The sequence below is a fragment of the Mauremys mutica genome, chromosome 12 (assembly GCF_020497125.1).
Source record: "Mauremys mutica isolate MM-2020 ecotype Southern chromosome 12, ASM2049712v1, whole genome shotgun sequence".
Taxonomy (NCBI): domain Eukaryota; kingdom Metazoa; phylum Chordata; order Testudines; family Geoemydidae; genus Mauremys; species Mauremys mutica.
The window spans coordinates 61,023,384-61,051,001 of NC_059083.1; the positions used below are offsets into that span (position 1 = coordinate 61,023,384).

Sequence of the window (27,618 nt, forward strand, 5' to 3'; positions counted from 1 at the left end):
ATTTCACACATAATCCCGGAGAGATGTTACAGGTTGGGCTGGGCCTCCCTGGCTCCCCGAGGGGTGCTGCAGAAGATTTCCCTTTGGATCAGCTGGGAAAGAGGAGCAGGTCCTACTCGGCCCTGATGAGCTCAGGTGGAGGTGATATGGAAGCCAGACAAGGTAAGGCCACTCCTGAGAGGGAGCAGCGTCCTTCTAGACCAGGGGTAGGCAACCTATGGCACGGGTGCCGAAGGCGGCACGCGAGCTGATTTTTCAGTGGCACTCTCACTGCCCGGGTCCTGGCCACCAGTCCATGGGGCTCTGCATTTTAATTTAATTTTAAATGAAGCTTCTTAAACATTCTGACACCTTATTTACTTTACATACAACCATAGTTTAGTTATATATTATACACTTATAGAAAGAGACCTTCTAAAAAGGTTAAAATGTATTACTGGCACGCGAAACCTTAACTCAGAGTGAATAAATGAAGACTTGGCACAGCACTTCTGAAAGGTTGCCGACCCCTGTTCTAGACAGCAGCTGCTGGTAGAGAACTGGTACAAAAAGGATGCATTTGATCTCTTTTAACCATGCGAGTGCTGCATTATGTGTGAGGTCTGTTGGGCCCGGCTAACCCCGCTCTAGTGCTCTGCCATGTTTCGCTGCAACGCTGGCTTTGTAGAGGCATGCTGGTGCTTTGAAGGATGTGCTTCACGGCTAAGAGGCTAAAATCAAGCAGAGATCTTTTATAACAGGTATGGGTGAACTAGTCTGACCCAAATGAGAACCAAGGGACTGGATGGCTCAAGGAGTTGCTAACGGGAGACGGGGCTTTGCACCTCTAGGTCCCTGGCTTGGGTCTATACTGATAGAGACAGAAATCTGACTATCATCTGACAGCTGCTCAGTGACGTGTGTGAAATGAGTTGGTGGGCCTCCGTCTAATCAAAATCAACACAACAGCCTATCACAATCTGGTCTCACTGCCCCCAAGGATGCCAAGGGTTGAGAAGACCATGGAGACTGAACTCTCCCTTGCCCCAGGTCTGGGATGGGGCATATTGCCAGGAACGATGGGGTGAAATAAGATGGGGAAGCTTTCACTACAGCTGCCCATGCTGTGCCCACTGCAGCCTGGTTAGTGGTCTCAACATTTCCACTTCCTCTTGTCACTGCACATCAGGGTTTCTGGCCAGTGACTAGGGCTGAAATATTCATCTATTTTCCTGCCCATCTGAGAACTGGGAAGTACTGGTGATCCAGAAGGGTCTGGTGTCATGAAAGTCCCTCTGGAGCTTCCTGGCATTAGTTTGTCCTTGAATGTAGATATATTGGAGCAAAATAAAACTTATGAGCTGAATATATCCTGCTCCTAAAATTACTGCCTGCCTTCGGTTATACTCTCTCTGTTGTAAGGACACTGAATTCAGATTATATCATAGATTGGGTCCCATTTTCACTGGGAGCCATTACTCCATGTATGCTGGTTACATACTGGCTTGTGCTACTGTAGATGTCCTGAAAGATAAACATTTGGACATCTATCATCCACACAAACAACCAGTGCCTGCTTTTGAGTAGGAATCAGGATTATAGCAAAATTTGCTATACACTGCAATATCAGAGCAAAGCAGTCATGCATACAATGCCTACAGAAAAACCCATCCCCAGAATGCACTGGGAGACTTGATACTTGGGGACAGCAGTTCCCCCTGCATGTGTGTGTCTGTACCAAGTGTCACCATTTTTGTGCATTATGAAATGCAAACGCTGCCATTGGGCTGGTATATTATTCACATGTAAGATTAATAAGGAAATTGCTGACTACTCATGAGGGCAGCAAGCCAGCTAATTCTTCAGGTGGATTGGCCAGGGCAGAGTTTCCTCTGGAGCGACTTTTTTAAAATCAGACTTTTCCATTTTTGTCTCTGCTTCAGAATAAGTGTTTCTCCCAGGGCTGGTCTACACTAAGGGGAAAAATCGATATAAGATACGCAACTTCAGCTACGTGAATAACGTAGCTGAAGTCGAAGTATCTTATATCGATAACTTACCCGTCCTCACGGCGCGGGATCGATCTCCGGGGCTCTCCATATCGACGCCGCCACCGCCGTTCGCGGTGGTGGAGTTCCGGAATCGATATAAGCGCGTTCGGGGATCGATATATCGCGTCTAGATGAGACGCGATATATCGATCCCTGAAAAATCGATCGCTACCCGCCGATACGGCGGGTAGTGTAGACGTAGCCTCACACACTGAACCTATGAACCCGCTGTCTTTCTTTTACACACACACTCCATTCCGTACGAGCGGCTGTTTACATGGGAGATTGATCAGTACAGCAGCAATACCTACAGCGGGTACAATTTGGACTGGAGTGGGAGGCTGTAGCCTTGTACACTAGCTATACACATACACAGTCTGAAAGCAGCGCATCCCGAACACACTTGGTGAATGCAGTATATTCCATCCCAAAGACTCTTCCCTGCCAAGGCTGGGCCCAGCCACTGTAAGTAGAGAATTAATTTGTTCTGCTAATCAACTATATCCTTGCAATTGATACATGTCTAGCGAAACTTATCCACCTGGAGCCCATTAACATCCCATCGTAAAGAGGCCGTAGTTGAGCTCTCTTTATAGCTCTAGGAGAAATACTTCACAAGGTTCTTCTCCAAGGTGCTCAAGTTTGGCCAGTCTCAGACCTAGGATAAACAGATAGACACTGTATAAACTTGCTGAAATAACGAACACACGGGGATCGCCTCAGATGAGCGATCCAGAGAGAGTTCCCTGCCTTTTCCCCTCTTTTGGCTAATACAAAGACTCCAGTGCAAAGCCAGACCCATGTGGATTTGAGACCTGCAGCTGGGAGGGAGGAAACAAGGAGTTTCCCCCCAGATCTTGGTGATCTGTTCAAAGTGAGGCTCAGGCTGGCTCCAGTGTTAAAAAAAAAAAAAAGACTCATGAACAGACACCAGGTTTACAAAATGCTGCCTGCTGTGCGTAAGCGGTTAACAATGAACCAAACAACGACACACCTGAATAGGGGCAGAGAAGGGCTCCTTTTCCAGCAGCCCCTGCCCCCGCATATTCTCTCCTGAAGTGCCTGGAAGCAGGGGGCAGATTGGCAGGAGTTTCCAGCCTCAGAGTAGGACACAGTGACTTCTAGGTGCCAATAATTCAGAGATTCGCAGCAAGGTGTCAGGGTGCCTACAAGGCAGGAGGACACTTTTCAGGGGCTTCTGCAGGATTTAGGGGGAGGGGGGGCAGGTGATAGAGTTTGGCCCCCTAGCAGGTTTTTGGTGGGTTTCACTCAGCTCCATTGATGCCGGTGGAGGGGCGTACGTGACCCCGCATGGCACCGGGCTCACTGACAACGCTCAGTCAACAATCATAGAATCATAGAATAAAGAATAACAAGCCGAATCAAAACTAGAGCATATGATTGAGCTGCCATTGTTGGGGAATCAACGGGGCCCAGTAACCTGCCTCCTGGCTGCTAAAAAGGTCCCTGGCAAGAGGCACCTGCTGCCTGTTATATTTGATTGTGGTCCAATGATCCTACTGCTCCAGAGCAGGCTCTTTCCAGAGATCCGATGGGGGCACAGAGACCAAAGCATGCACCTTTGGTGGTGAATCCTGCCCCCAGCTCAGAGCCTGATTACACAGACCCGAGCTGGGAAGAGAAGCCAAGTGCTATGGGGTGGGACAGAATCCTCTCCCAAAACATGAGCGACACCACAGCGACTTCAGCAGCTGCCACAACAGTCTCAGGATTGCAGTGGCTCCGGTTGCCAATGCCCTGATGCCACTGCACTGGGGGGGAATAGATGGTGGATAGGTAGGGTCCTCTCTGCCACCCCATCTCTCCAGCAAAGCTGTATGCTGACTCCCAGAATCCTGCTCTCCACCGCTGCTCTGTAGAACTGAGCAAGTCCTGCTAAGAAGGCAGGAAGGAGAGTGTGGGGTAAGAGACAGACTGCAGAAGGACAAGGATTAACATTTCTTCCACACTTACTCAAGCATTATTCAAGAACAGACACTCTTTGGGGGCCACCAGCCAGGCCCCTAACTCTGAAGGGGTCACCTGCCTGGTTTGAGCCAGCTGTACAGCCTATTGTTTGCACTCCTCTGCTATTGCCTGGCTTTACGTCAGCAGCATTGCAATTTGGATCCAGAAGCCACGTGGCCTTAATTCAATCCATCTCTGGTAACATAAGCAAGGGATGGACTGGTCCAGTCTGCTTGAGAAGCTCAAAGCATCCTGAACTGTCTGGTAGTGCATTTTTGCCCGACAAGGCACAATTCTTTAGAATTCCCCACCAGATAAAAATACAGCCATTCACCAGACACATGAAAAGGAGAGTGGGGAGAGGAAGCTGTAAGTGTCTCTGAGTGGTACAGAATCTGCAACAGGCATGAGGTATATCCACTGTGGTCTGAACTTGTAGCATATTGTCCTGTTCTATGGCCCAGCCAGTCCATCCCATATATACACCAAGTTTGATTTACCCCTGAGTGACATAAATTGTTAATTGCCTCAAAGTCAGAGTTTGAGACTTAAAATATTAACTTTTTTTAAAATTAAGTTTTTAATGTACCTGCCATGCTGCTAAAGGTGCCAGGTACATCTAGGTAGAACACACCTGGCATGCTGCTAAAAAGGCATCAGGTACCCCCAGCGCCAGGTACAGGTTCTTTCTGTATCATGTTTATTCAGGAAGAGGCCATTATTTCAGTGGGATATTAATCAATTATGTTGGTTCAGGCGGTTCAGTAAAAGAGCACCAGCACCTGTGAAAAGGTGAAGATGATGAGAACTGCTCTAGCTCTCCAACCCCAATATAAGAACTTCCTGTTTTGGGCAGGGACATGTTCTTGCTATTTAAATACAAATAGGTTGACTCAAGCCTTAGCCACAGCTGCCAGACAGAATTAAGCACTCTGGCAGATGGTGGTGAATCGTGTTGAATAAAGTGTCTGTTCTGTGGAAGAGCTCTGTGTAAGCACGAAAGCTTGTCTCTTTCACCAACAGAAGTTGGTCCAATAACAGATATTACCTTATCTGCCTTGTCTTTGTCCTATAGGGCCAGCTGATTCTCCTCAAGTCCCAGTGCTGATCATCTCTGAGGCTGAGACTTGGGACATCGATGCATCCTCTTGCATGGGCTGTGGACAGTTTGTGGATTGGGATAAGATGCCCGAGTTGGATCAGCAGCCAAGCGCTCAGAGTCGGAGTCTCACCCAAACCAGCAAAGAGCTGAAAAAGCTGGCAAGAGAAGGCCATTGGGCTACCAACCATGCACTCAGAGCTCGGGCTTACCAGCAGATCATCCAGCACATCCCATGCCGGCTTGTGACCCCCGATGCTCTGGTTTACAGGGATGTCGCAAGCAGGCTGTTTGGAAAGCAGAGTGTGAGCTCCCACCCCTTGCCTGAATTCCTTGGTGGGTGCGGGATGCCCACTTACTGCCTGACTATGGAAGGTGTAACTGCTGTGAAGAAAATACTCATCTGCCTTGGCAACCTCTTCCCCGACATCACCTACAGCCCAATCCTCCCCGCTGTCGTGGCTCTGCTGCTGCATTACAGTGAAGATGAAGCTCAGTGCTTTGAGAATGTCTCTCGCCTCATCGCTTGTAATGACTCCCATACCAGCTACATAGACCAGTCCTTCCTAGCCCACCAGGCCTCCCATATGACTTTTGGGGATCTGGCCAACAAGCACTGCCCAGCAGCCCACAGATTAATAGCCAGCACCTCTGAGAATGTCTTTGAGGTCTATTCTGAATGGTTGGGATGGATCTTTGGTGACCTTCCATTTGATTACGCTATCCGCGTACTTGATGTGTACCTGCTGGAGGGACAGAAAGTCCTCTACCGGATCGCTCTGGCCTTGCTGAGGCAACACGGGCTTTCAGTGACCTCCAGAGAACTGGAAGTGGCCAATGTCAAGGGAGATCTGAAGGCTTTCGTGCAGAACATTAGGGAGCACCTGACGGTTGACAAGCTCCTAGAGAGAGCCTTTGGTATTCGGCTGTTCTCCCGCAAGGAAATCTGGCTTCTTCAGATGGCCAACAGGAAAGCGCTGGCGGAGAAAGGTGTAACTGTGGTGCAGCGCAGGTAAGGCTGATTCATTCACCAGCGTAGCCACGTGATCTTCCCCACTGCTACTACAAACTCCACCTGGGGAGAGATGGCCTTACAAATGCTTGAGAGAGAATGGGAATGAACAGAAATTATATAAATTGGGCCAAATTAATTCCTCTCTCCAATGCAATCTGTGCAGCTGCCTCAGAGACAAATTGTCCCTGGAGTAACTAACTGCATGAGGGACGAGTGGCACTAAGAAAACAGCAGTACTCGCTGGTTCCCTTCTTTTTTCGATGAAAGGAAAGAAATTAAATAAAGGAGAAATTGCTGAATTGGGACCCCCCTACACACACACACACACACATTGGCTGGCCTTGTCAACTAGAATACCTGATGAGCAGAAACTACATTTTTAACAGTGATGCTGGTGTTTGGGGACTTGCAGAGCCTGCCATGTTGGAGGGTTGGAGCATGGAGTCAGAAAGAAGTGCCATCTGCACTGGGAAAGGAACTAAGCTTGCCTGGGACAGCTGCAAGGGGCAGCCCAGCGGGTGTGGTTGGCATGGAAGCAGACAGGAACAGGCAGTTGTGAGGCAAGTCACACACCCTGTGACGTTACACAGCTATGGAGATACTGAGAATGGTTCTTAGGGAAGCAAGCACAGAGCACCACAATGAATCCGAAACTCCCAAAGTAACTAAACACCACAAAATCAACGTCCCTGTTAAACAGAATCATCATGCCCGTCAAGAAGCAGTTATGGCTATTAAGTAAAATGGCACTTAAGTAAGTTCCCTGGGAGCATGGGTGTAGTTTGACATCTATTTTGGGGGGGAGCAGCTTCAGTCAGGCCAACAGGGCCACATGTGGTGATCAGGGGGCAAATTCCACACCTGCCCAAGGCTTGCAGTTTGCGGGGGGGCAATGCCCCCTCTGTTCCACCCCCCTCAAACTATGCACATGCCTGGGAGATATCCCCAATCAAGTACATTTCCTGTGAAAGGGTCTCCTATTTAACCAGAGTGCACTGTAGTAATATCAGCAAAGGGCTAAGGACATTGGTGCCTAGTACTGTACTATGACAAACGCACAAAGCTCTGCCAGGGCTTCTCAGCCTGACCTGCAGCACTCTGCTATTCCAGCTGTTGACCCACACAGACCAGCTGATGCATCTTATAACCAACCAGCCAGTGCCATCCCAAGGGTGACCAGACAGCAAGTGTGAAAAATCGGGACGGGGATGGGGGGTAATAGGCACCTATGTAAAGCAAAGCCCCAAATATCAGGACTGTCCATATAAAATTGGGACATCTGGTGACCCTAGCCATCCCTTCTGCCTGGCTTGGAACCCCACAGAGGTCTGCCAATGCTGTCCTCAGCCCCCACGCACAATCATCTGCTGCTACACGGATGAGCATTTTGGTTGATTACTGTTAATCATTAAGATTGCAGCAGCACGCAAGGGCTCCAGTCAGGATCAGAACCCTATTGTGGTAGGTGCTGGACAAACATAGATGGTGAGATGGCCTCGGCCCCTTTGCAGGACCTAGCACAATGAGGCTGAAGATTGGGGCTTCCAGCAGCTATTGCAATATTAATTTATTAATAACAGGGAATTTCCAATCTAAACGACACAAGAAAAGCTGAAGCACTGGGGACTAGGTTATAACTTAATAAGTGGCTGTGTCTGCCATTTCTTAGACACATCATGGTCTTGAACTACTGAAAGTGAAGGTAGCTCTGCACCTCTGACATCTTTCCTCCCTCCCACAGGCAGCTGTTCCACCTGGCAGTAGACATGCTGAATTTCAGCTCTGCCATCGTAACTGCTCAGGAGATGCGCATCATGTGGTCCTGGATTCCCGAGCGATTCTCCTTATTCCCACCTGTCCTGTTATTCTCCACCTCAGAAAACGGATACAGCCTGCAAAGGTACAGGGACAACTGCAAAATTTGAGATAATGGACCAGATCCTCAGGTGATGTAAATAGGCATAGCCCCATCAATGTCAATGGCACTACACTGATTTACACCAGTGGAAGAATATGTTTAGCCAAGGAAAGGAAATAATATCTGAGCAGGTTCCTAAGACAGATGGTCTGTTGGCTGAACTTCCCTGAGGCCTATCGATAGATAGCTTGACACAGGTTTCTGTAGAGTCACTCCTTTCTAAATCTTAAACCCACATATTCCGTTTGATGGCTCTTTTACCTGACGTGCAGTGAGTTTGGTGGGTCTCAGTCCAATCCCTTGGGGACAGGTGTCCACAGCACAAAACCACCATAACTGTCATCCTTGCTGGGGAGAGGCCAAGGACTGAATGAGTCATGAAGACTGAACTCAGTTCTCTCTCTCTAGAGAGGGTCCCTCTAGGTCAAGGTTGAGGCATGTTAATAGGGGATGTGTCTGGAGCTGTGAGTCCATGTATAAGGAATAAAAGCTCCCTTTGCCCTTGTTAAGTATGAACCTTGGGAACAAGCCTGTCCTGCTCCTCCTCCCCTGAGCAAGCATGTACTGGGCACGGCAATCCCTGGTCTGTGTTCTGCCCCCTCCATCCTTCCAGTGGAGGAAGTAAAGTCTCATACTCCAAACTGCTGTTTGCTTCATGTGGCTGTGGCTTCTGCTGAGCCCTCCTTAGCTGGCAGTGTTAGAGAACCAGACACGCAGTGACCACAGTGACGAGCAGAGTGTAAATGCCTGGACAGACAGACAGGCAGTCAGACATTGCTCCTGCTCTCTGATCCAACTTATGGAAGCAGCACAGAGCAAATGGCAATTGTTGAACTTCTCTCTAGTTTGAAAATTAGCAAATATTTGAGCATTACTTGGGCTTCCCAGCCCCGATCCAACAGGTAGTGGAGCCCCTGAACTCTTCCCATCAATTGTAATGGGCCTGTGAATGAGGATTTCCAACCCCTCCTTTCACTTCAGTGACAGCCGGTGCCCAGGCATTGATCATCCCCTCTTGGCTCCTGCTCATATTTCTCTGCCAGGCCTCAAAACTTGCTTTCCCTCTCCTTGGCCTGTGCAGCTGCAGCATGTCCTAAGAACAAGAGAGGGTGCCTGTAGCACAGGATGCGAAGGCAGCAGCCTTCAGTGCATGGCAGGGAGCAGCACTGGAATGTCAGCTCCCAGACAGGGCACAGCTCCCGTCCCCACAATGCTTCATAATAAAAGGCAGTTCCTATGTGTTCCTGGTTCCCAGAGGCGCTTTCTCTGGGGCAGAAGAGAATGTAAAACACTGGGGCAGCCAAGCCCAGACTAAGATTGCCAAAGGGACCGGCTAGTAGCGGTAGCTGCACTACAAGTGCTAGATAGGAACAGGAATTAAACTGATCCTGTCATCACTGAGTGCTTGCAAACAAAGTTGACTTCATTTAACCTAGTCTTTCTTCCTTGCTTTCTCATGTTTTTATATCCTCCCACATCTTCCAGTCCCTCTTCCTCCAAAGATCTTCAGTTACTTCCCCCCTTCCAAAAATAATCTTTTTCCTTAGAATAATCTTAGACTAGATGACCCTTATGGTCCCTTCTAACTCTATGATCCCCCCTCCGCTCCACTCTGGGGCTTGTGTAGACACAAGAGTTGCCCCAGGAGAGCCGACACTGGCTTAGCTAAACCAACCATGAGTATGTGAGGTCACATTGTATTAGGGCCTGCACCGGTGCACCCCACATTGCATTTGAAGCCATGGGTGAAATTTTCAAAAGCATTCAATGCTGACCTAACTGTCCTGAGGTCAGTACTCCCATTGACTTGGAGTCAGGACAGTGTGGAATGCTTTTGAAACACCCACCCCATGCATCTACACAGCGTCAATTGCAGCACACTGCAGTATGGCTGGGCATCTCAGGATACCTTCCACTGCTTCCCAAATCACAGCATTCAGAGCCAATTTTGCAGCAGATTGTGGGGCTCCCTCATTGAGGACCAGGGCCGCCCAGAGGGGCGGGGCAAGTGGGGCAATTTACCCCAGGACCCGGGCCCAGCAGGGGCCCCCACGAGAGTTTTTCGGGGCCCCTGGAGCGGGGTCCTTCACTCGTTCTGGGGGCCCCGGAAAACTCTCGCGGGGCCCAGGCCCCCAGAGCTTCTTCGCTCCCGGTCTTCGCTGGCCGGGGGTCCTTCCTCTCCGGGACAGAAGGACCCCCCCCCGCGGAATTACCGCCGAAGCGGGACCCGCCGCCGGAGTGCAGCCGGGTCTTCGGCGGTAATTCGGCAGCGGGGGGGTCCTTCCATTCCGGGACCCGCCGCCTAAGTGCCCCAAAGACCCGCGGTGGGGGCTGCACTTAGGCGGCGGGTCCCGCTTCGGTGGTAATTTGGCGGAGGGGCGTCCCCGCCGTGGGTCTTTGGGGCACTTTGGCGGCGGGTCCCGGAACGGAAGGACCCCCCGCCGCCGACTTACCGCCGAAGCAGGGCCCCCCGCCGCCGAAGACCCCGGGCCCCCAGAATCCTCTGGGCGGCCCTGTTGAGGACCCCATCAAACCCAAGTCCTGAGTGCTGGGCTCCGGCACGACATTTGGGATTCCAGCCCGGGCTGCTCACAAGTGCTGGGCTTCTGGACTTGGGTTTTGGTTTTTTGTTGTTTTTTTGGGGGGTGGGAAGGTGGTGGGAGGCATTGGATAAAAGGGCATTTAAAGACTTCTTTGGATAAAAGAAACCAAAGAATAATTACATGAGATGGGCAAACACTCATGTTGGAGCATTTGCTTCAGCTAAAACTGAGATGCCACTTTCATTAGCAACCCTTGTCTCATCTTAGGACAATCAGGCCACACTTGCTTCTCAACACAGAACAGCTAAAGTAGAATATATTGTATATTTAGCAACCTTGACAAGGTTCCTCTAGTATCTTAAGGCACGTACTGCTCCTCTGTACTCCTCTTTCCTTTCCCCTAAGTGTTTGCTACAAAAAGGCCATGCTGCTTCTTAACTGCATGTAGCGAGGGCTGATTGCGAAATCATTTATTTATGCAGGTTTCACAGCTTAGACGAAAAGCAGACTGTGGCCCTCTGGCATTGGAGAGTTTGGCCACTGATCTCAGCAGGATCCGGCCTTTTATTCTGATCTTGGTTACCATGGGATAAACTGGATCAAATGGGGTTACACCAGAGCAGAATGGCTCTAAAATCAGAGTCAGGCCCTGATTTTATATCCTTCCCTTTCCAGCAGGTGCTATTTTTATGCTTTCCACCAAAACCCTGCTTAAATGGAATTAACATGTTCTACGGTGCGCTCGCTGCTCCTTTAGTGTTTAGATCAGTCAGCCAAATCAAAAGGGAGGGGAGGCTCTCTGTGTCAGCATATAGACACGGAGCTGATATTGTGCTCCTAAATGAGCCCTAAATGATGGCAATGGGTTGGTTCTGACTCCCAGTCTGGTGCCTGTTCCCAGGCTGCAAATAACACACAAGGGGCTGGGGAAGACTTCAGTGGATGCAGGAGCAGTGCAGGGCCAACCAGGGCCAGCTCTAGGTTTTTTGCCACCCCAAGCAAAAAAATTTTTGGCTGCCCCCCAGCCCTGGGCTCTCCCCCGAACAGTGCTGACTCCGCTTGCTCCCCCCTCGCCTCCAGCCGGTCGGGTGCTGGCAGGGTCGGGGTAAGAAGGTGGGCTCCCAGGCCACGGCTCAGTCCAGGGGACCTCCAGCCAGGGATCCCACCTCCAGGACCGGCCAGGACCCGGGAGGGCAGAGCCAGGGGACCGCCCTGGCAGGGGGCTGAGGATCCAGGGCAGGGTAGCCCCAGAGGGAGTGGAGCCCCAGAGAGTGGGACGTGGGCCTGGCACAGCAGCGCCCCGCCCTCTATGGCCCCGCAGCTGCTGCTGCTTCTGGCCGCCCTGCTGCAGTCCCTGGGCGGCTCGGGCCGCTTCGCTCAGCCCCGGCTGTGGCGCTGGGGAGCGGCCACCCTGCAGCACCTGCAGGCAGCTCCATGTGCCCCACGGGGCGGCCCCCAGCCCAAGTGTTCCCCATTCAGAGCCTGCCCGGTCCAGCCACAAGGTGCAGGCGCTGCTCCCCTGCGGCGCGAACCACAGTGGCCCCAGGGCACCCCCCCCCGTGCATGACACGCTGCTGCTGCCAGGGCTGGCTCTAGGCTTTTGCTGCCCGAAGCAAAAAAAAAAAGGGATGGCCAGAATGCCGCCCCACGCACATGCTTGGTTTGCTGGTGCCTAGAGCCGGCCCTGCGGCCAACATAATTGGTCCTCTGCCACCCACCTTTGCTAATCCCAGCACAGAGGGCATGCGGGGGGCATAGAAGGGAAGTATATGTGGTGTCAGGACCCCAGATATGGGGGCGCAGGTCAAGGCCAGAGCCTGGGTTGGAGGGGACTTGATAACATGGTCCAAGGTCAGTCTAGACGGTCAAGGCCAGAAGCATCAATCCGTACCAGTGTCATGCTCTAGGATCAGGTCAGAGCTGAGGTCCACAAGCTGCATCAGGTCAAGGCCAAGCGAGTCAGATGAAGTAGCATTAGTGGAATCGAGGCAGGGCGAGGCACCAAGAGTGAAGCAGGGGAGCAGGAGTGAGGCCAGGTATCGGGGCAGGGACAGGAACCAGGCAAGGTATCTGGACTGCATAACAGAATCTGTTTTCAGCAGCAAGCCCTGGATCCGCCACAGACAGACAGCCTCCAGGTGCTTTCCCTAGGCCTTAAATAGTGCACCTGGGCCAATCAGGGAATGCGTTCAACTTCATCAGTCAGGACCTGCTTGGACAGGACATCCAGTGGTGCTTGAACCCTGCCATTCCCCACTTTGCCAGAGCTGTTGGGTGGCAGCATGCACACGGCAGGAACCAGCAGGCCTGAGGTTCCAGACAGACCTGTGGATCCTCTCATGTAGTGCTTCATGCTATGGAGATCCTGTGCTGCAGTGCAGCCGCTCTGACTTACACTGAGGGTTGTGCTGGAATCCCAACAGTCCCAAGGTGGCCTAAAGCCTCCTGACCTGAGCCTCCACTGAGCCTCTCAGAAAACACACTGCTGAATCTGGCCCAACGGGTGCTCAAGGGGCACAAGCACTGCAGAATCTCAGGCTCATAACATTTAAGAAAAACATCCAGGTTAAACCAAAGCTCGCACTGCAACCACACCACCCAGTCCAGTCTTTTCATTCTAAGCCTGGGAATCGAGCTTAGGATGCTTGGTGAGATTTTATGTCTGGATTTAGCTGAACAATTACCTGCTTCGCTGAGCAAAACTTATGGCTTTAGCATATCCATAATATGGCTACTTCCTCCGTTACTAGACCAACACACAAGTTGCTGGAGCTAAATGATGAACTGCTTCTGCCACTCCCCCTTTATGAGTTTGCACAGGCAGGCTGTTTAACATAACAATAGAGCAGCTATTGTTCTCCTCAACCTTGTACAGGTTGCTGTGGCTTGCTGTATTTGAAACATGTTCTCTGAACCCCTAACCAAAGAGATCCTGGGCCAAGTGCTTCCCTACAAGTTAATCACATGGGTTCTGTCGAGGATGAGTAAAGCCCTTAGGTTGTAAATGCTAGTAGTGTAAAGCAAGGGTGCCTGATCCCCCACAATATACCACCACCACCTCCAGGATAGCAATGGAAAACCCTGTAAAAGCCAGACAGGGAATTACACAAGCTGCAACCCACAGAGAGGAAGTGATGGGAAAAATGCAAGGAAGGACCGTCCAAGAATGGGGGCGTGGCCTTGGAGAAAGTGGGAGGGGCAACTCGTCTGGAATCACGCTGTACAGAAGGAGCGAGAACACAACAATTCAAAGTCTGTATCCATCAATGCAGCCCTGGTCATCAGTAACTCTTACGGATCTAAAGTGCCACCATGTGTGCTGGGTCCAGCAATTCCAGGACCAGAGGTTCTTGCTACCTTATCTTGCAGTGCATGAAAATGGCTCCTGCTCTAGAGGCTTGCATAAGTACTCTGCAGCCCCCTCCTTCCCTGCTGCTCTCTCCCTTCCTCCTTTGGCTGCTTTACTTCTCTCTGTCTCTCTCTCCCGGCAAAGAGGCTCTCTTATTCTCCTCTCCTGAACTGAAACCTTGCTCCGCCAGCTACATGCTGTGGTGAGGGCTTCCAAAGCCAGGACTCTGTTCCTGGCTCTGATGCTATCCATTTGTGACCTTAACCAGTCTGTGGCCGTTTCCCCAGCTGAGAAATGGGGGTGACAATGAATGGGTGTAAAATGCTTTGAGGTGAAAGGTGCAATTCTACATACAGACCGAGCTCCCTCTTGCTGACCACCCCACTGCAGAGGGAGGAGCCTTCACCTCCAGGCAGCTGTGCAGGATAAAATGCTCTCCTATTTTCCTACAGCATAAGCAGGACAAGCAGCCAGGGGGCGAGGGAGGAGGAGAGGGCATCAGACATGGCTCGGAAGGGAAATCCGGTTACTGGGGAAGGGAAACCAAATGGCGGGAAACTGCGGGCTGACAGCCACCATAATCGACGCTGCTCTGGGAAAGTGAGCAAACTGCTGGGACCCAGAGCACTTTGGGGAGGGGCTGGACACATCACATCCAATTTGCTGCCACATCAAGGGGCCAGACAGTAGAATGACTGTTTAACTCCCCTGCAGGGTCTGTACCCCATCTCTGTGAGCCCCTGTGAATGTGACGGAGATGGCGGCTCTCCAGGGAGCCCTGCCCAACAAACGCAGAATGGCAGCGGGCCACTGATACCTAACACCCCTGTGGCAAGGAGCTAACAAGGGACTCTGTCTCTAGAAGAAGGTAAACTCTCCCAGCTCCATGGTCCTGCCAATCTGCCCTAACGGGAAATTCCCTCTGACCCCTAACCCCGGGGATCAGTTTAATCCTGTGTCAATGATCAGGAATCTCTGCAGTTAGACATCTGGGGACAGATGACTTCCTGTATCACCTCATCCAACACACTGCCTCCAGCAATGGCCAATAGCTGATACTTGAGAAGAAGGTGAAAAACCCTATGACACACCTGGCCGATAGTGCAGGAGCAGGAAATCCCCCCTGAATCCTTCCTGGGACCAGCTGATGTCCTACAGCAGGAGATGTAATCATCAGAATTATATCATCATGCAGAGATACAGATGGCATTACTGGCACAGGAATGAGGCATCTTCTCTCTATGGTATGGCACCACGGCAGAATGAAGTGACCCAGGAGATGCCACAGCCTTTGCTAACCGTCTCCATTCTGCTGTAGCTCTCTCAGTCACTCACCCTCTACTCCACCGTGGTGGACCTGGTGACACCAGTTACACAGCTACGGTAACTGTGTTAATCTGTACCTGTGAGCTCTCTGGCCCAGATCCTTGAAAGTATTTAGATGCCTAACTCTCACTGAAATCAAGGGGAATTCAGTGCCTAAATATCTTTGCGGATCTGGCCCTTTGTGTCTCACCTTCCCAACCTGAGCCTCAGTGACACAGGTGGGACTGTCTGCCCCTAGTGATGCCATCTCTAGTGTCACATCCCTTCTGAGCAGCTGCTGTCTGGGAAATTGCTGCATTTTGACTGCTCTTTTTCAAAGACACAAGGTGGATCTCAACCAGCTCCCATCACAACAGGGTCTTTGTTCTTCCCTTTAAACTTGGAACCACAGGGAATTTCATAGATTCAAATCTGGAGGCCAGAAGAGACCCTTCCACCCCTCACGTGGGTCTTTATTTTATTATATTCAGGATCCAAGATTCTTTGCAATGATTTAAAAAGGCACAAATGGATCATGGATAAAATAGCCAAAACAAGGAAACAGATGAGAGCAGCATGAGAAAAGTCAAGAGACAGATTGGTAGGAAATGTGGTAAAATGGAGATAAAAATAAGTAATCAAAGGGAAGGGACACAACAGGCCATGGGGATTAGATTGGCTTGTCTGCGGCCTGCAATGTGCAGGACTAGTAATGGAGTCGTTCAGCCTGTCCCTGAATCTCTGCACAGGACGTTGCCTCAACCTCTGCCTTGCTTGTCTGTTCCATTAACCAGTTAATGAATATTAACCTGTTTGAGCAATTGCATGTACCGCTACAGCAGTGATTCTGCAAATCGCCCACCAAGGGGAAAGCACGTTGTGATGAGGTGTACAAACCCCACGCTGTCCTGGAAAGGGTTAACAAGAAGCCCTGTCCTACTACAGTGGCAAGGGAGGGGCTAAAAGAGGAGAGCCCATTTGGGGGCTGTCTGGGTGGGAGAGCAGACCTCCAGCTCTCTCTCTGTGAGTGTGATTCCCAGCTCCCACAGATGTACCCACACCTAAGAATAGCAGTGTGTCCACAGCAGTATGGGTGGCAGCTTGGGCTAGCCGCCCACGTACCTACCCAGGGCATCACTTCCCAGCTCAAATGCAGATGTACCCTGTGAGAGAAGTGGAGCTGAGAGCCAGGAATTGACTAGAGACTGCTGCCTCCTGGACGGCAGGTAGGCCTGATGCAATGCTGTTGTCTGGGATTCACTACCAGTGACTAGTCTGTTGCTGTTGGGTAAGACAGCTGCAGGTGGGGCCCTGCCTGAAGGGAGTGACAGCCAGGTAAAATCCTTTTGTCTTTTGCACCTGATCTGGGACCCAGCCGTGTTTTTTACGAGGCCAGGAGTGACCCTGTCACAATCATGTTCTAATACCTGAAGGAGTCAGGCAAAGAAGCACTTAGGAGGAAATGTTAGGCCACAACCATGTGCTGGGTGCATTAATATATTTATATCCCGCTTTGCAAAGGCCAGTGACGAGGAATGTGCCAACCTGCTGGGCTCACTACCCAATAACCCTAGGGTAAGCTGCCAAAGCATGTCTCTCTCTCATCAGTTTCAAACTCAAACCGATCCACTTTCTTTGTTGTCATCTGCAGGTTTTACTCATGCTGTGAAGGTTACGAACCAACAGTACTGCTCATAAAAACGACCCAGGGGGAAGTAAGTATTTCCCAAATCCTGGAGAGCGCTGTGAGTGTGTCCCAGCTTCTGACTGATCTGGGGAGAAATGCATAGGAGGGCAGACATATGCTGCACCAGCTTTGGTAAACAGAGGCTAGGAATGGGTGACAGGGGATGGATCACTTGATGATTACCTGTTCTGTTCACTCCCTCTGGGGCACCTGGCATTGGCCACTGACGGAAGACAGGATGCTGGGCTAGGTGGGCCTTTGGTCTGACCCAGTGTGGCTGTTCTTGTGTTCACACTTATTCGGGAATCAGGATAGTTATACAGTACTGGAATAACTGGGCTGTCCCATTGCCTTCTGTGGGTTTGCACCAACAGTACAGATTGGAACTTTGTAACCCACCCCACTGAAGGTGTACAAGGAGGAAGAGATTCCATCCCCCTCTCCTATAGCTGGGCTGGCCCTGCAGGGCTAATAAGATTTAAAATTTATATTAGTCACTAAAACTAAAGTAGTGGCCCTGGATCCACATATGGGGCAGATCAGGTGAGTGAGAAGGGACCATTTTTACTTAAGCTTTGTCTACACTGGCACTTTTGTCGCTAAAACTTTTATCACTCATGGGTGTGAACCCCCCACTCCAAACGACAAAAATGTTAGTAACGAAAAGCACCGGTGTGGACAGCACTTTGTCGGCGGGAGCTGCACTCCCATCAAAAAAGTTACTGCCCCTCGTTGGGGGTGGTTTTATTTTCTCGCCAGGAGAGAGTTCTCACGGCGATAAAGAGCAGCCACACGGCACACCTTACAACAACGTGGCTGCAGCGGTACAGCCGTGCCATTGTAAGGCGCGCAGTGTAGACATAGCCTTAGTTTCCTTTCTGTGTAGAACTGCACTTTAGGGGAAAATGCTGCCCTCAGAGCCACACAGGGGACCTCAGCTCTGATCTGCTGCTCTCGCAATTCCCACATGGGGCCCACATCAAGGTACTCAAAGGAATGTGTGTGTAAATCTACTTTTGCCACCCCCACCCTCACCGCTGCTCGCTAGCCTGTCGTTTTCAGGATTCACTCTTCGTAATGCTTTTCCTGCTGGACTGAGTCATGAACTCCAAACTGTCCTTCTTACTCTCTCCTTCAAGGTGTGTGGTGCGTTCCTCTCTTCTGACTGGAATGAAAGGAAAAAGAGTGGGGGAGCGTCCAGCTTCTTTGGAACAGGGGAATGCTTTGTTTTCAGCGTAAGTCTGACTCTGTTTCCTGCTGTATCTTGTTTCTGGTTTGTATATTTTAAAGGTTGCTTGAGGTTTTTGTTACCCCTTGTAGAATTCAGATAGCACAGCAGGCAGGTACTAGAGACAATTCACCAGTGCTCCTCAGTCGTGATAGAAGAGAATGCAGGGGAACACAGAAATCCCTGTCAGGTCAGATCCATCTAGCTTAGTATCTTCTCCATTCCAGTATCCCTCTAGTACATGCTTCTCGGTGCAATAAACCCTGCAGTGTAAGGTGCACTGTAGCCTGTTGGAACTGCAGCAGGCTCCTGCCAAACCAGAACCCCCTCAGTGGTACTGTGTCATAGTTACCATGTTAGCAGCACCTCTGACCCCTCTCTGGTCTATTAAAACACAGGTCGGTTTAATCTTAACAGTAGGAATAAAACATAACGAGAGAAAAGGGACCATCAAAGCACAAAAGATCTGCAGGCATGTCTATCTTCCCGGAGCCCAGCCCCCTGTGATGGGAGCCGAGGACAGTCTAGCTTCTTCACAGTGGCGGTGCTAGGCCACTGCAAACCATGCAACCACAGAGGGCTCCGAGGCAGCGGGGGACCCTGAAGCTCAGACTGGCCCATGCGGGCTTTCCATTTGGCCTGCCAGGTGTCCACTACTCCTTCCTGCTCCCGCTGGGGGCTCAGCTGTAAGGATGGCCCCACTACGCAGCTTAGCTCCACCCAAGGCTCAGGGTGGCTCCAGCACCTGCGCTTCTGCAGGGTTCCCAGGCTGATCTGCCTCTGAGCCCCCACCCCGGAGGACACCCTGTAGCTGAGAGTGAAAGGAGCCACCTGGCAGCCAGGGAGTGCAAGAGCCGGAGCTGCCAGGAGCCCGGAGCCAGCCAGAGCCAGGTAGCAGGACTGTCTTTACAGTGGCGCCCCCAGGAGGGAACAGGAAGGAACAGCTGATGCCCAGTGAGCCAAGCAGAAGGCCCTTGCTGGCGGCTCTGGCCCTTTTCCCTCCTCTGGCCGGGCAGAGGGGATCAGGGAGGAGACTCAGATGTGGGTCTGCGCAGGAATGCTGCAGCTCGGGACCAGGCAGGGGACCCAGCTGCTGGGAGCCCAGGGCAGAGCCACAGCTGAGTAACTGGGCTGCCAGGACAGCAGAGCCCCCAGCTGGGAGCAGGAGCTGAGCACAGGCAGGGGAAGGTGGGGGACAGGACCAGCTCTGGAGGGACTGACCCACTGCTTCCCTGGGTCTCTCCCGGCACCCCAATTGCTCCCAGTCCCAGAACAGAGCTTTGCTGGGGGCCCCCAGAGAACAAACAACACCACTGCTTCTTCATCTCTCCACTGGGGGGTCTGTGTGTGTGAGAACAGCTTTTCACCAGCAACTGCCTCCCCTCCCTAGAGAGAGTCTTTTAATCCAGCCAGAAGTCCTTTATCTCAATTTCCCAGACTTGGACTCCCGTCCCCTTGACAAACTGATCTGGTGAGCTCTGCAGGGGATGGGAGGAAGACCACCAGTGGGAATGGCTTTTGCATCATCCCTGAAGTGTTGGCAAATGAGTGGCTATCTGAAGTCACAGTACACTTTCCTGCCTATGTGCAGTCAGCCTCCTCTTGAATTAACCTCATATTCGGCCAGTAAGACCCCATAGAACAATCAGACAAAACCATGTAGTATTCATGAAATATTAGCTGCCCCACTTCCCCCCAGAGCTGGAGTCCTTCCAACCCAACCAGGAGATCCCCCCAGTGGTACCACAACTACCCTACACTGTAGTGACATTATTGGTGGAGTTTAGCACTAGTAAGTCCTAATGACCAGCCACCACTGATGGACCTACCTCTAATATCCACATGAGCAGCCAACCAAACCACCCCACAGGACATCATCCATAGCAGAAGGATTTGGAAGGCTATGCTGCCCATGTGTTGCCTTTGTTTTAAAGGTACGCCCTGAAACGGAGAGATACGAGTGGGTGTTCATCAAGAAACCAGAGCTGACCAAAGCAGTGCCGCGCTCCCCACGCCAGCGCCTTCCTTCTCCCGCCTCCCCTGTCCTCAGCACATCTCCTCGCGGTGGCCACTTAGCCAGTTCCAACCATCTGACTGTGCCCGTGTTGCAGAGGGCGAAAGGTCGCCTCTCCCCGTACCTGGCAATCAGACACTTCCTCCTGCCTTCGAAAACAGCCTCCATGTTCATGTCAGGGACTCGGGAAGGAATCGTTATCGGTAACTATGCTAGCATTACACACCCACGCACACTCCCAAGAGAGACCACTGCCCCACAGCACTGTGAGCCTGACTGTAATTTACACACAGCCCTCAGAAGGGACAGGACGGAGCTGCGCCACTTTGCTCCTGAGAGCACAGCGGGAAGGTACATTCTTAGGATGCTGCAGCCTGATCTCCTCTCCATGGCTGGCTAGCACTACTGGCTGATGTGGCATGGGGCAGAGTAGATCCCTCCTTCTTTGCATGATTGCACCCTCATGGCTGCTACTATGGAGCAGTGGCTGCACTTGGGGAAGCACAGGGACTGCAGTGGTGTCTGGTACTTGTGTGTGAACGTATGGTCTGGAACACTCACACAAGTGCCAGCTGCAGGTTAGCCCTTTGTATTTTGTATGTAACACGGCAGGAAGATGTGAATGTAAAAATTCCATCAGTGACTTTGTAACGATTCCTGACTGCGCCACACAGCCATTAGCTGCATCATACACTTACAGCATTGGGGATTAAACCCAGGACTCTTGTGCCTTATGCAACTCCACGTGACTTCAGCAAACTTACACCAAGGATGCATAAGGCTTGCTGTCTCCATAAGACAGGCATCTATCACTTCAGCTACAGAAGAATCGCCATTAGCTGTTAGCAGCAGTAAGCCATTTATGCTATGAAGGCCAGCCACCAGGGGGCAGTGGTACACAGGCAGACTAGCCTGTACCTTACAGCATGTTGGGCACCAAAAGTAATGCTGCATGCAGCATGCCCTCCAATTTAAGAAGCATTAATGTTTCATTGCCCTTGCAATCAGATGCAGGAGTGAAACAGAGGCCAAGTTTGGTGTCTGTGAATTCAAGATTATGTTTTACCGAGTTTCCACCCAGTTTAAAAATTTAGACTGGGCTACTCAGGCAATCCCTAGTACTGCCTGTACTGTTAGCTTCCCCGTGAGGTAACTCTTACAGAAGCTACTGTATGAGAGAGAGACGACTTCCAGTTTAGCATAAAAGGCAGTGGACCATATAAAAGGTGACCAGATAGCAAGTGTGAAAAATCAGGACACTGGGTGGGGAGGAGGGATTGTTGCCTATATAAGACAAAGCCCCTAAAATTGAGATGTCTGGTCACCCTAACCACATCAGACCAAGGTCTCTCCCATCTCCAGCTGTACAGAATGGTCAAGGAGAAATAAAGCTGTAGCAGCTGAGACTTAAATGGTAGCGGTGACTTGAGGGGTGGGGGTGGAGGCCAGGCAGAGTCACGTGTGTCCCCCAGATTTCTGCCTTCTATTTAGCACAGAGGTTTTCAAACTGGGGCGGGGGTGCCCCCCAGTTTTGAAAACCATTCCCTGCCTCCTGCCAAGTCTCTGACCTTGTTTTGCAGGTGGTGGTGGAGGCCAAGCTCTGTACATTGATGCTGACCTCTACTATGGGAGAACGGAGCACTGCGAGACATTTGACAACCCTCCTCTCTGTCAAGAGAACTTCCAGGTGCAGCTCCTGGAAGCCTGGGGCTTTCAAAATGCCTAATCACTGTGAAATTGCCGCTCCCTGCACCGTATTAAGGAATGAGAGATTCCTCTACACTACACAGGATACCATGGCTGGTGATGAGCCAGTTGCTATCAGATGACACACAGATGCCTGACTCTAATGGAGGGAGTCCACGCATGGATTTCTCTTGCGGCTCTGAACCTCACTGCTGTTAGCCATTCTCCATATCTGTCATACTGTACTGTGATGGCCATGAATGAGGAAAACAAAGTGCCACAGAGCAGCGTTATATTATGGGCACTGCCATACTATAAATGTTTAATAATCATTAATAACAAAGGTTCAGAAGCTTCACACAAAAATCAAATCAAACCAAACCCCAAACTTTCTGAGGTTTGAAAAAGCTGAGTTAATTTTTGGGGAGGGAGCAGGCTGGATTCTACCAGTTTTCCTACCTCTCTATGTTCTTGGCTTCACTTTGAAGTAGAAATACCACAGACTTCATGATATCCAGCACTGGGCTATGAATCTTGCTGGGAAGATTGACCTGTAATTTACAAGATCTCCATCCTGGTTCCAAGCCCAAAATGGTTCTTATAACCATGAGTGGAACCTATATCATCTTTGAGGATCAACAGTCGCTATTAGAAGAGACACCTGTTAGTCCTCATATAACACAATACAAGCAGCTTTCATATACAGCTACCATTGTTAGCAATGGAAGTTGCCAGATAGTTACCATCAGAGCTGTGCCCGTTAATTTTCTGTATCATCTCTTAAAATGAAACCCATCAGGATAAATTGCAGGTGTCCTCAAATACCCACTAGGCTCCACTTCAGCCTGAATAAGTATAACTTCGTAGTTGTGCATTTGCACTACACATGAATGCAGACAGGTGATCTGCTTCTTGAATGGACAGATAATGCAGGACAACAGCAGATCACAGTGGGCCTTTGGTATGAAAAGGTCAGAGAACTGTGGGGATCAGGAGGTTCCCTAGAGGGAATATTTTTGCCTACCATCTCTACAGGCTTCAGACCACTCAACATTTTCCATAATATCACGACACATCAGTACAAGGTTTGTCATAGGAACAGAATTACCTTCTCACTCCCACGAGGTATGGCTTTCAGGATCAGAGTTGCAACATGTCATTTCTTGGGTCAGTCCAAGAAAGCGCCCTGCCACTGCACCTGTTTTGTGGATAAAGAGAGGGTTTCAATTCCCAAGACTGTCAATCACAGCACTAAATTCATCTAAAAATATGCAAATCCACAGTTATGTCATTTATTGCCATCAAAGGCTGACCAGCATCATATCTTATTGTAAACCCCCCTCACTGTGATGTTTATATTCACATGAAAATGTGTATTCAGGCTTAGCATGGTAGTTGCAAGAATCTAAATAGTTAACACATCTAACAGTCTAATCTAACATCTCATAGTTATCAACATCAGGATAATAGTAGACCCATCATTAGGAAAGATGAAATATTAACATATACATGCTGACAAGTAGGATAAATACACTTAACGGGTTTTGGAACCTACATGTAAACCATTTATCTTGCAGAAGGAAAACATATTCAAAGCCCAAATACATTTTTCCATTTACAGTCTGATTTTTCTTGTGTTCATTTTCTCCAGCTATTCAGAGCAGAAGTAATCAACACCTCCAAGGGAAGCAGTCCCAGAAATGCTATGAGACAAGAAGAGGGAACAATATCAAACTCACACACTAGTCAGCTATGCAGCCATGTGAATAATTAGCAATTACCTCTATTCTTTGGAATGCATCTTGTAAGATAAAAGATATGATGGGGCTTGAATCTCCACTCCTTCTCATCAATTTTATGCTAGTATAACTCCACTGAACGTGACAGATTTTAAACTGGAGGAACAAAATAGACTCAGGGCCTCAGTGTTTCAGACGAAGCAATGTGTGTAGATTTCTGAGCAGGTCCTTTTGCAGATGCCATCACATATTTCAAACACTGGAAGATAGCTAATGTAACGCCAATATTTAAAAAGGGCTCTAGAGGTGATCCCGGCAATTACAGACCGGTAAGTCTAACGTCTACAGACCGGTAAGTCTAACGTCAGTACTGGGCAAATTAGTTGAAACAATAGTAAAGAATAAAATTGTCAGACATACAGAAGAACATAAATTGTTGGGCAAAAGTCAACATGGTTTCTGTAAAGGGAAATCATGTCTTACTAATCTATTAGAGTTCTTTGAAGGGGTCAACAAATGTGGAAAAGGGGGATCCAGTGGACATAGTGTACTTAGATTTCCAGAAAGCCTTTGACAAGGTCCCTCACCAAAGGCTCATACATAAATTAAGCTGTCATGGGATAAGAGGGAAGATACTTTCATGGATTGAGAACTGGTTAAAAGACAGGGAACAAAGGGTAGGAATAAATGGTAAATTCTCAGAATGGAGAGGGGTAACTAGTGGTGTTCCCCAAGGGTCAGTCCTAGGACCAATCCTATTCAACTTATTCATAAATGATCTGGAGAAAGGGGTAAACAGTGAGGTGGCAAAGTTTGCAGATGATACTAAACTGCTCAAGATAGTTAAGACCAAAGCAGACTGTGAAGATCTTTAAAAAGATCTCACAAAACTAGGTGACTGGGCAACATAATGGCAAATGAAATTTAATGTGGATAAATGTAAAGTAATGCACATTGGAAAAAATAACCCCAACTATACATACAATATGATGGAGGCTAATTTAGCTACAACTAATCAGGAAAGAGATCTTGGAGTCATTGTGGATAGTTCTCTGAAGATGTCCATGCAGTGTACAGCGGTAGTCAAAAAAGCAAACAAGATGTTAGGAATCATTCAAAAAGGAATAGAGAATAAGATGGAGAATATCTTATTGCCCGTATATAAATCCATGGTACGCCCACATCTTGAATACTGCATACAGATGTGGTGTCCTCATCTCAAAAAAGATATACTGGCACTATAAAAGGTTCAGAGAAGGGCAACTAAAATGATTAGGGGTTTGGAGAGGGTCCCATATGAGGAGAGATTAAAGAGGCTAGGACTCTTCAGCTTGGAAAAGAGGAGACTAAGGAGGGATATGATAGAGGTATATACAATCATGAGTGGTGTGGAGAAAGTGAATAAGGAAAAGTTATTTACTTGTTCCCATAATACAAGAACTAGGGGCCACCAAATGAAATTAATGGGCAGCAAGTTTAAAACAAATAAAAGGAAGTTCTTCACACAGTGCACAGTCAACCCGTGGAACTCCTTGCCTGAGGAGGTTGTGAAGGCTAGGACTATAACAGGGTTTAAAAGAGAACTAGATAAATCTATGGAGGTTAAGTCCATTAATGGCTATTAGCCAGGATGGGTAAGGAATGGTGTCCCTAGCCTCTGTTTTCCAGAGCGTGGAGATGGATGGCAGGAGAGAGATCACTTGATCATTACCTGTTAGGTTCACTCCCTCTGGGGCACCTGGCATTGGCCACTGTCAGTAGACAGGATACTGGGCTGGATGGACCTTTTGTCTGACCCAGTATGGCTGTTCTTATGGCTCACCTTTCCCCTACAAGCTTCCTATTTTGTCATCTCATGAGATCTGACCGTTATAAAAGTGAGGCATGAAGATCAGTGGTGTTACTTCATGCCTTGCCTCTGGCTAAGAAACTCTTTTTTACATTTGAGTTCTGCTAAGATTTTCCCAGTATTTCACTCTTTCCAAGGCCCCATACCGGACCAGCCTGTCTCCCATCAGGTTTCCCATCAGACTCCAGTCTTTCCCAGGGGCTGTTTCCTGCCTCTATGGAAATCCTGACGCCCCCACCAAGCTCAAAATTCTTCTTACTTAGCTGTCCATCTTTGCTATGCCTTTGTGTATTGCCTGGATCAAGATTTAGAGTATTTGATTGTAAAGGGGAACTGGGTCTCATCCAAAGTATCTAAAACACTTGAGACTTGAGCCGCATTATCTGTCTTTGATGCAACAGCAAAGCCGGTCAACCTTTGTGCTGCTGTATGTGCCGCATACCCAAGCTGTCTGCTGATTTCACCTGTAAATCACAATAAATTATCAGAGTGATTATTACATTCAATTCCCATGATCTGCAGCGTGGTCTTTGTCACTTTTAAAATGTGTTTATTATTTTACTTTCTTCTTTGCACTTTTATTCTCTTGCTGAATAAAATTCAAAACAATGAAAGGAAAAAATCATAAAGGAGTGAGGGCTGGGGTGGCTTAAAGGCTTGGTAATGGGATATAAAGAGATCTTTCATCTACCTAAGGTACTTATATGGCCTCCCCATTACCATAGTATCTGAGCACTTCACAGTCTTTTAATGTATTTATCCACACTACAACTCTGGGAGATAGGGTAGTGCTATTATCTCCATTGTACAGATGAAGAACAGAGAGGCTAAGGCACTTGCCCAAGGTCACACTGGAAGTATGTAGCACAGCAGGGAATTGAAATCAACGCTCTCAAGTTCTAGGCTAGTGCCCTAACCACTAGATTATCCTTCATCTCTGTTGTGCTGTTACTTGACTACAGCTCAGGTCAGCAGAGCCAGAACTTTGCTGCTTCTTGGTGACCTATGTGAAATGAGATAGTGGATCTCACTTCATTCTCCAGGGGACAGATAATCACATCACAAATATACTACCAGCACAACTGTCATTCTGTAATCCCCTTACTGACAACCTTAACAGAGAAGCCTAGAATTAAAAGGGTCATTGGAGACTGAACTCAACTAAGTTGTTCCTTCTACGTTAGGGTGGACACATCTTAGGTTACCTATTTTTATCTAACAGGATTTCAAACATGTATAATAGGCCAAATTCACTACAGTGTAACTCCAAAGAATCCCATGGATTTACATCAGGGATGAATTTAGCCTAATCAATTTATTTTAATGTTCCATTATTATATATACTGATGGAGAGCTCTGGAAATATGCACATATTCCCTTGTTCATTTCAATGCCCCAACATTTAAACATATGAATGAGCGGCACCCCGGATATATACATGTGATGAATTGGGAGTTCTGCACCTGTTTATTGCAAAGGCAGTTTGAGCAAGAAGGCTCTTTTCCATTTGCTTTTTATACTTTAAATTTATTTTTATAATCTAAAATAAACAAGAAAATTCAGGCAAACTTTGACATTAATTGACATTCAGGTTGGGAATTTAAACACAAATTGAGAATTCCCATTGCAACTGCAACTCAGTCACTTTATACATTTAAGTCAGGTCATGAATCTGACAGCCCACCGCATAATGCAAAATGCTGTATGCACAGGTGAGAAAATAAGTGTCTCTGTGGGAACAACAGCTTTGCATTTCCTGACTTTTATGCCTGTAAAAGTTCAACAATAATGCTGAATTGATGAGATTCATTACTGCGAAGGTATTTACACTACACTGATTTGCTTTTTAAATGGTACCCTTCCAAATGTACATGGTACCCTTCCAAACGGCAGGACATGTTTATTATCCATATCTGAGGGAGGTACATATCTGTGACCCCTGTTTATCACACTGATCATAATTCTCTCACTGTTATTTTGTGCTTCTGACATCTGCTTGTTACAGCCAGCTGTAGCCTCTTGTCTTTTACTTAGATTGTAAGCTCTTTGGGTCCAGGGCAGTCTTTTTGTTATGTCTGTACAGTGCCTAGCGCAATAGGATCCCATCCCTGGTGGAGGCCTCAGTGTGTTTCCACAACACAAATAAATGATACCATCCTTATAATAAACACACAGCAAAAGGATTTAG

The 27,618-nt window shown here is 48.9% G+C and overlaps 1 protein-coding gene across 1 annotated transcript; it reads left to right on the top strand.

Moving 5' to 3' along the window:
* Window positions 1–23,951, top strand: LOC123345127 (TBC1 domain family member 24-like). The gene is made up of 7 exons (XM_044981812.1): window positions 1–162; window positions 5,074–6,109; window positions 7,854–8,012; window positions 16,879–16,942; window positions 18,054–18,149; window positions 20,077–20,359; window positions 21,737–23,951. Exons 1-7 carry the CDS (start codon window positions 24–26, stop codon window positions 21,880–21,882), a joined length of 1,923 nt encoding a protein of 640 aa, XP_044837747.1. The 5' UTR covers window positions 1–23; the 3' UTR covers window positions 21,883–23,951.
* The last annotated feature ends 3,667 nt before the right edge of the window (window positions 23,952–27,618 follow it).

Coding starts and splice junctions, on each gene's coding strand:
- LOC123345127 (XM_044981812.1), top strand. CDS start 24: ATGTTACAGGTTGGGCTGGGCCTCCCTGGCTCCCCGAGGGGTGCTGCA. Junction 163..5,073: donor TGATATGGAAGCCAGACAAG/GTAAGGCCACTC, acceptor TTTGTCCTATAG/GGCCAGCTGATTCTCCTCAA. Junction 20,360..21,736: donor TCGGGAAGGAATCGTTATCG/GTAACTATGCTA, acceptor CTTGTTTTGCAG/GTGGTGGTGGAGGCCAAGCT.